Source organism: Acinonyx jubatus, chromosome A1, assembly GCF_027475565.1.
Source record: "Acinonyx jubatus isolate Ajub_Pintada_27869175 chromosome A1, VMU_Ajub_asm_v1.0, whole genome shotgun sequence".
Lineage (NCBI taxonomy): Eukaryota > Metazoa > Chordata > Mammalia > Carnivora > Felidae > Acinonyx > Acinonyx jubatus.
The window spans coordinates 108,391,622-108,399,990 of NC_069380.1; the positions used below are offsets into that span (position 1 = coordinate 108,391,622).

At 59.9% G+C, this 8,369-nt stretch overlaps 1 protein-coding gene across 7 annotated transcripts; it reads right to left on the minus strand.

Moving 5' to 3' along the window:
* Window positions 1–280: 280 nt before the first annotated feature.
* On the minus strand, window positions 281–7,873 carry SHROOM1 (shroom family member 1). 7 transcript variants are annotated; one of them, XM_027076716.2, is made up of 10 exons: window positions 7,717–7,873; window positions 7,161–7,314; window positions 6,235–6,392; window positions 2,781–3,789; window positions 2,635–2,690; window positions 2,196–2,405; window positions 1,438–2,004; window positions 1,203–1,338; window positions 824–1,096; window positions 281–704 (listed from the first exon to the last, which is right to left on the minus strand). In XM_027076716.2, the coding sequence occupies exons 4-10, from the start codon at window positions 3,750–3,752 to the stop codon at window positions 372–374; spliced, it is 2,547 nt and encodes an 848-aa protein (XP_026932517.2). In that variant the 5' UTR covers window positions 3,753–3,789; window positions 6,235–6,392; window positions 7,161–7,314; window positions 7,717–7,873; the 3' UTR covers window positions 281–371. The 7 variants fall into 7 exon arrangements, with proteins under 7 accessions (XP_026932517.2, XP_026932516.2, XP_026932522.2 ...); XM_027076715.2 differs by having other exon boundaries at window positions 6,231–6,392; XM_027076721.2 differs by lacking the exon at window positions 6,235–6,392 and having other exon boundaries at window positions 1,203–1,317.
* Window positions 7,874–8,369: the final 496 nt, after the last annotated feature.

Here is an 8,369-nt window from a genome sequence, read left to right on the forward strand (position 1 = left end):
AAGGCTGGTGTCCATGGTCTGTAAACAAGATCCCTCCAAGTGACACACATTTCTCACATCAATTATTATTAAGAGAAAGAAAGAAAAGACAAGTAAAAAGACCGTTTTTCATCTTAAATTTAAATGCTCCTCTAATTTGTCTCCTCTCCCTCCAACCAGCCTGGACTGAGTCTCTCATCACAAAAAGGGGAAATACTGCAGTTGTAAAAATCCATAAATTAATTACCAGATAATCCACAAGACTTGGGTAAGACCGCATGAAAACACTTAGAAGTTTCCCGCCCCAAGGGAAAAGCACTGAGTAAACAAGCGTCACCCCCAGTTATGTCGGTGAGGCGCAAAGAAATGCTCCCCACCCCCACTGCCTGTAATTAGATGAGGGGCAGAGGGAAAGACGGTTTATCTGGAGAACGGGTCTCTGGGGGCAAGGTCATCCTGGGAGGCAGGGGACGACGGCCAAGGTCGCTCCTGACGGCGTCCAGTTGGTCCTGAAGGAGCCGGACCCGCTCGTCTAGGCTGCGCTGCTGGGCCAGAACGGCGGCCTTGCCCGCCAGCAAGGCGCGATAGGCGCGCAGCTCCTCCGCGGGCAGGGCCTTCACCAGCACCTCCCGCAGGGCCCGCTCGCGCCGCGCCACGTGCTCCTTCAGCTCCTTGGCGTCTTCCTGCTGCCGTTTCAGGAGACCGAGTCGCTGCAGCAGAGAGGCCTGCAGTCGCAGGGAGAGCGCGCCGTGAGCAGGGAGATGGCGCCGTGGTTCCCAGGATGGTCCCAGAAGCCGGCAGGCCCCTCACCACCCCGCGCTCCCCCGGCCGGAACCCCTGTCACCTGCTCGTCTGGGTCGCCGTCTGCGCCCTCCCGGGCCAGGGCGCGGCGTACGCGGGCCAGGCGACTGCCCAGCAGCAGCAGCAGGCCAAGCACGCGCTCTAGGTCGGCCATGAACCTGCTGAACCGCTCTAGGTCGCGGGGTGCACAGGTCTGGCCCACCACGGCCTCCAGAGCAGCCCCGCGCCTGGCCCAATCCTGGGCCACCCGGTGCAGCCGCTCCTGTTCTGCCTGAAGGTCCTGCAGCATCTTTTGGAGGAGATTGGCTAGCTCCATCTGCAGGGAGGGCGTGGGTACTTAAAGGTGAGGCCAGACTCTGAATTCTTAGCCCATACTCTGGGCTCTTGCCCCACGCAGTCTCCACCACCCCCTCCACACTCACTTTCTTGGCTTCGATGCTGTTTGGATCAGGGAGACCCTGACCACAGGGTTGGTCAGGCACAGGGTGGGTGGTATGGTTTTCAGACCTCATCTCCTGAGAAGTTGGCCGGAGCTGGCTGGAGCTAAATAGATAGCACCTGGGTACAAAACCAGAGCTCCCTGGGTTATCCTCCCCGCCACCCACCAGAGTGCAGGGACTTAGAATCCCCCTAGTCCCTAGTACCCCCCACACTCACCCTGGCTCAGGAGTAGCAGCAGCGTCCTTTCCAGCCTCCTCCCCGGCTGGCCTCATCGCAGCCCAGACCTCAGCTAAAGGAATCAGCCCATCTAGCAGACCCAGGGGTGGCTCTGGACTGGGACAGGAAGTGAGTGTGTCACTCATAGAAGGATCCAGTCTGGCCAGCTCCTGAACCAGCTCCTCAAGGCGCAGACTGCGCCATGTTGGCCTGGAAACAGGCTGGCCAGTGCCCCAAGCTAGGGCAGTACGGCCAGGAGCACCTGGGGTACTGTTGCCTGGAGGTTCCAGGACATCAACTGGAAGAGGTTTGAGGGGGTCTGTAGCTGCAAGTGGGTCAATGGTCAGCAGTCCAGTGGGGTTGAAGGTTGGAATGTCACCATTTGCAGTCCCAGGGGGGCTACAGCATGTAGTCCTGGAAATGCTCACAGAACCATTTATCCTCCGCCAGCTGTCATCTGTCCCTGCAGTCTCTGGGTGCTCATGGAGGGGGTGCTCTGGGGGGACTCCAGCTTGGTCAACCCCCTGGCCCAAGCCGGTTTCATACTGCTGGTCAGAGACACGGACACTGGAAGTGGAAGAGACAATGAATAAGAAAAAACTCTGTCCAAAGACAAGCACTGGCCTCCAAGGGCCACCTGTCTCCATCCCCACAAGCCAGGCTGCCAGGCTGGAGAAGGTTCCATTCCCCTCTAGAATTTTGTTGTTATGTGTGGGAAAGAGGTATCTCATTCAGCTTGGAAGCAAGAGGCAACTCACCTGGTTGGGTTTCCTGTGGGCGCATGGGTGTCTGGAGGTGATCTCATTCTGACCAAGGGGACGTCTTCCAGGAAAACCTCATCATCAGGAAGGGAAGGGAGTCGGGCAGACCCAAGGCATGTCTCTGAGACCCTCTGTTCACGGTCTGCAGGACTGCTCTGGAGGCACTCGGCAGGACACAACACTGCAGCTTCCTTCTGAGTCAGGAACCTGAAGGAAGGGACCCCACACTGACTACAGTGACCAGAAAGGAAGCTCTAGGTGCTGCACCAGAAGACACAGCAGGAGGTGGGGGGAATAGTAAGGGATGTCATTTGTAAAAGACAAAATCAGAAGGCCCAAACTGAGGGTAGGTGATGGGCCCTCTCTTTTCTTGGACAAGAGCTATGAAAACTGCTTCTCTCCAACTTCTGGTCCCCTGGTGGTCCATGTCTCTCACCTGGAAAGTTTGGTCTGAAACAACAGTCTGGGGGTTTCTGCTCCTTGGGGAGCAACCTGGAAAAGCAAACAGTTGCTTGAAATGTAGCTCAAGTTTTCATTTTCCCAGATGTCCCCTACCCCAAGCCTGCAGCCTATCTTCCACACCTGAACAACGGGCGTGAACCCTCCTGAACCTCCCCAGGGAGCCAAGACTTCGCCTGAAGCGCTCCGACTCCGTCTGGAAGGCCTATGGGCGTCACCGAACTTCAGGGACCGCGGTTCTGGATCCTCTGTGCCTCGAGGCTGCGTCTCAGGCAGCCATCTGATCTGGTGATCTTCCAACTCTGCCAGCACCCTGCGCTCCTGGGGCTCGGGCCCGGCAAAGCCAGAGCTGGAGCAGGCGTCACTCGAACATCCCCCCACAGATCCACCGCCTCGACCCACGCGATCCAGCTTCCCTGGCTCAGAGAAGCACCACTTCCGCTGCTGGGTGGCTAGGCGCCCCCGGCCGACTGGTCCCCGCGCGGGAGCCCCAGAGCGCCCCGGCTCCACTTCCCCGCCCGGATGGCTGAGCGAGGCGGAGCGCGGGTGCGCCGCGGGGGGCCGCGCGGGTGCAGCGGGCCGCAGGCGGGCGGGCAGGCTCATGCGGAGCTCCTTGCGCTGGAAGGACGTCTCCCGGAGCACTCGCCGTTGCGCGCCCTGCAGCCGCTGGCGGTAGGCAGCCCGCGAGGCCGGTGGGCTGGGCGGCTCGACGGCCCGCGCCTCCGCCTCCGCCTCGGCCGCCAGAGCAAACAGCAGCGGGGTGGCCTGCCGGCTGAGCGGCCCCGACGTTCCCTGGACCTCTGGGAGCCGCAGCCCACTGCGCGCGGCGGCCGCGGGCCGGGGCTGCGGGGACGCCCGAAGGCCGGCGGCTGGCGCGGCGGAGGCTGGGCCACCCCACACCACGCGCACGTAGTCCCAGTCTAGATAAGGGAGGAGGTCAGTTCCAGGCGACGGCGTGCGCGGCTCTGGAGCGCCGGAGGCCGCGGAGAAAGAGCTGTAGGCCGAGTCGGCGCGCGCGGACAGCCGCCGCAGGTCCAGGCTGCGAGTGGACGAGGCTGGGGAGGCGCGGTCGCCCCCAGGCCCCAGGGCCTCCATGGCTCACAGGTGAGTGCTTAGACCAGCTCCGTGGATCCTGGAAGAACACAGATGGCGCCGTGGGGGAGGAGCCGGGAAAGGCTGGCCACTCCAACAGGGACAGCCAGGTGCTTACACATCCCCTCTTTGGTCACAGGATCTTTAGTGCTGCCATTTCCCGGGTCAGGGATGGCATAGGCGGTGGGGCCAGCCCCTGGGAGCGGAATTTGAGGGCCTTAACTATTCTCCCTTAGCTCAGGGGAAGGAATTGGCAACTGGCCCATTCCCTCCTGGGGTTCTCCTGGCCCGTAGCCCACCTTTACCCTGGCACCTCCTGGAGCGCTGAGAATGTACCCATATTCCTTCCCTCCCCAACCCAGTCCCACCCAGGCTGCTTCCTGCCAGCTTTGTTAGCTTCTCCATGTGATCTTTCCCTGATAAACAACGGTCAAGAACGTTCTGAGATCACAGGGGAGCCAAGAAAGGAGGGGGGGGGGGGGGAAGACCCAGGTCAGGTGGTAGGGACAGCTTCACAGCCTCCCTTCCTCCTCTGTGTCAGTTATGTTCCCAGTGCTTTATATAAATATTTATCTTGATCCTTATAACTGCTATCTGCATTTTACAGATGAGGACATGGAGGTTTTTAGGGGGAAATGATTTGCCCAGGGGCACACGACTGGTAAGAAGCAGAGCCCGGCCTGGAATTTGGGCCTGCCTCCAAGCTTACTGCAGCCAGAACCAATTTCCTAGAAGCAAACCCTGCTGAAAGTCAGTTTACCCTCACACCACCCCCCCAACTGCCTGAGTCCTCCAACAAAGCCCAAACTCCACTGTGGGAAACAGTCACCCTCACCTTCTCTCAAAATACTGGCAGATTCCAGAATAATATGGTCTCTGCTTTGGAGCCTCACACCCCAGACTTTGTCCTGCTACTCCTCCTACTGGGACCAGCTTAAAGGTCTCCAGACCTTTTGGGACCGCCTACGGTGTCCTGAGCTTCCCCCCAACACAGCACTCATCACCCTGTGTAATTGTTGGCTTACTTGCAATTCTGATTCCCTCTTCCCATTCCAACCCCTGAGCTTCCAGAGAACAGGCTGTGCACTTACTCATCTCTGTCCCCTCAGTGCCTGGCATGAAGTCAATGTTAAAGAAATAGTTGTTGAATGGCACGGAAAGGAGTAGATTTGCAATGAGTGCATGGAGGGTGGCTTTGGTGGAGAAGGAAGAGAGTTCCTTTGCTTCTGCCCACTCTTCTCTCCCTAGTTGTCTTTTCTGGTGAATGGGGACAGAATGAATGAGGCAACTGCCACTGCCCAGGTTTCTCATGCATTATCAGGAGCAAAAAGAGCAGGCAAGCACAGGTGCAGCAGGAGAGGCCAGAAATCAATACCTCCCCAGGGCCAAGAGGAGAGAGTGGGGAGGAGTTGCATTGAGTGGGAGTGCATTGAGTCTTGGGAAACTGAGGTTCCATAAGGGCTCTGGAGACTTTGGGGAGGGGAAGGGCTTGCTTTGCCTGAGCTGGCTTGGTAAGAGGTGCAGAGGAGGGTGACTGGCAGCTGGAGCGGGTACTGAAAAGCAGACTTATTTGAGCTGCCTAAACTGGAACTCATGGTCACCTTTCACCCCCTTCCCCCAAGGCCCCAGATGCTACAGAGTGCAGGTCACAGGCAGTAGGGGCAGTTAGGAGTGAGAATACAGTGTTTCCTAGAAGGCAGAGGCAGTATCTGCAACGTTCTCAGGAGTGGCTGTCAGCTGACCTGGAACCAGAGCATCTTGACATTGCTGACTTGGAGGCATCTTTATGCCCACTAAGACCAGCCCAGCAGGTTGGTCCTCACGCTCAGGTTTGGGGGCCTCTTTTGCAGAGTGTTTCCACTCTCTGGACTTGAGGAAGACCAGAAGCCACTCTGAGTAGCAGCTCCGGTGAGGACAGTCACCTCCTCTAGGAAACCCACCCTAGGCACCTGGACACTAGCCCTCTCTCTTCCTATTCTGATTCCAGCTTGGGAGTATTGTTTCCTCTGACTCATGCTACCTGTGTCTGTCCACTGTTGGCTTCCTGCATCTATAGGCAAGTGACTGTTCAGATATAAAAAAGGTTCCTCCAAAAAGGCCTTGAAAATTTTATCTTATTTGTGAGTTATTGTGTTCACCGAGGATTCTGAGGTCACCAAATAAAAACAGCTTGAATGGATAAGAAAATAAAACTGTGTGCACATACGTTTGCTTTTTACCCTTAACTTGTCTTGAGGATACTTTTCTAACGGTGGCCCCAGGAGACTGATAACCATGCAGGATGCTCACTGCTGTGCTATGAGGATGCAGCTCCTTTAGTGTGTTGTGGGGTCTCAACACAAAGCAAGGAGTCTGCACACTTGATGGGCTGCAGGAGCCTCTTGCTGTCCAGCCAGCCACTGTGGCTGGGGGTGGCCACACCCCTGGAGCCCTAGCACCCGCATTAGTGTCAGCTGTGGGCGGGGGCTGCAGAGCCAGTACCTACATAGAAGTGAAGTCCAAAGCCTAGAGCTCAAGGAGCTCTTCAGGCCTTCTGCCAAGCCTCTCCAGAGCCAGGGGGTTGGGGGGGGGGGCAGCATGGAATCCTTGCTAGAAAACTGCCAGATGGGGATCCAGCAGGTGGAGGTCACGTATACTCATCCTCTGAATGAAAGAGCAAGAGAGGAAAAGGAGACCAAGATGACTTCAGTGTTCACAGCTGGAGGCCTGGGAGGTAGAGGTGCCAGTCTCAGGAAGGAAGAAGCTGAGATGGGGACTGGCCAGGGGTCCAGTGCTCATTCCGTCTGGGGCCTGTGGGCTTTATAGTGTCTGTGGCAAGTTTGGGAAGCTGGGAAGTTGGGATGTGGGTCTAGACCTCAGCAGAGAGATTGAACCAGGCAAGCAGGCCAACTCAGGTTTTTAGTGAGATGATGTTAGGGAAATAGATGAAGACAGCTTTCTGGCTCCTCAAACCTCACCAATACAGGTAAGGTGACCAGAAGGGTAGACAACCTCACATGATCAACGATGACCAGGAATTAAAGCACACTATCTCAAAGGCCACCTCACATTTGACCTCTCTATGGAGAGGCTGCCCAGGCTACCCCTAGTTCCCTCAGAACTAGGCTCACTGTGGGGACACTACCTGCACCCGCAGTGTCCCTGCCACAGTGAGCTTCTGGGTCCAGGGACGCGTCTTGAATGCCAGCGCCCCAGATGTGGGGAAGTTCCGCGGGCTCTCCCATCCCCTGAGGGCCCTTTCTCCAGGCTGGTCCTCCCCGATGGTGCAGCCCGCGCAGCCTCCGCTCTCCGTCGCTCTAGCCCACATGGAGTCCCCAGAGACTCGAGCTCTGGGCCGCGCCGCTCGCAGAAAAGGCGGGATGCTGGCTGCACCCGGGGAGAGGAGGCCGCGGTCGTGGGCGGGCCACATACCTGGGGCTTGGAGCTCTGGAGAGTGGAGGCGGGAGAGAGGCGCAAGCCTGGCGACCGCAGGGGGCGGCAGAGTCACGCGGTGTGGCGCGATAGCGGGACCCCGGGGATGCCGGGAGAGCCGATGGCCGCGGGCCGGCACATTTCGGGGCCTTTCCTGTGGAGTGCAGCGTTGGGGAAGGAGGGCTCAGACCCATGCGGGAGACTGCGGGAGCTTGGGCGAGGGGGGCCCGCATTGTTCCGCGGCTCGGCGGCCGCAGGGCGGGAGCCGGGGGTCGCGGACAGAGACCCAGCTGCGTGCGCTGGCCACACGGCGCGCTCCCCCGGCAGCCTCAGTCTCTCGGTGTCTGCGTCCTCCCCGCCCGCTGAGCCAAAAGTACCCGCACGCAGGGCCCGACTCGATCCGCGCAGTCCAGACTAGGCGCGGGGCGAACACCTCCAGACTAACGACTCGCGGGTGCTCCGCGGCGCCCCAGCCCCACCTCCCAGCCCTCCCAGCCGCGGGGCGCGTCCTGCCCCCGCTGGGAAGGGGATCCCGCGGGTCGGCCCCGCAGCGTACCTGAACTCCAGCCCGAGACGCGCTCCTGGGCGCCGGCGGCCGCGCGGTGACATCAGAGCCCCGGGCTCCGGCTCCCGACCCCACCTCCAGGCTCCGGCCGCCGCGGGGGAGGTGCCACGTCCGGCCACCGGGGGCGGGAGCGCGGAGTGGCGGCGCTGCCCCCGGGATCGCCCGCGCCCCGCCCCCCACCCCGTGGGGTCCGCTCTCCGGCCTTAGCCCCGGGCCCGGGGGTTGGACACTCGTTCCCCCGCCGGACACAAGCCTCCTACTCCCGGCCGGAGAAGCGGGAGAGGGGGAGGAGGAAGGGCGACCGCGGCCCTCGCCCGTCCGCCTCCAGCGCCGCCTGACCCGGCGGGCGTGTCTTCAGCGCCAGTGGTGCGCGGGCTCGGGTCCCCGGGGGTCCCGACAGCCCCCTCGGTAGGGAACCCCTGAGCGGGCCCCAAGGGCACCAGACGGCCACAATTCCTTTCAAGCTTAGCTGAGTAAACACATCGGCCCGGGGGGCTGGTGTCTCTGTTCCTCTCCTGTGTGCAGTTCAGATGCTAAGTTACTCCTGGACCAATTCTCCCCCTCCACATCCTCCATTTCCAAAACTCGTCCAGCTCTTTGACTCCCACAGTAGGCTCTTATCTCCGATTTTTGCACGCCCTTTC

Excerpts from the sequence above, each read along its gene's own strand:
- SHROOM1 (XM_027076719.2), bottom strand. The coding sequence starts at position 3,752 with ATGGAGGCCCTGGGGCCTGGGGGCGACCGCGCCTCCCCAGCCTCGTCC. Across the intron at positions 2,406-2,634 it reads TTTCAGACCAAACTTTCCAG|GTTCCTGACTCAGAAGGAAG; the intron begins GTGAGAGACATG and ends CCCTTCCTTCAG. Across the intron at positions 2,005-2,195 it reads CCCACAGGAAACCCAACCAG|TGTCCGTGTCTCTGACCAGC; the intron begins GTGAGTTGCCTC and ends TTCCACTTCCAG.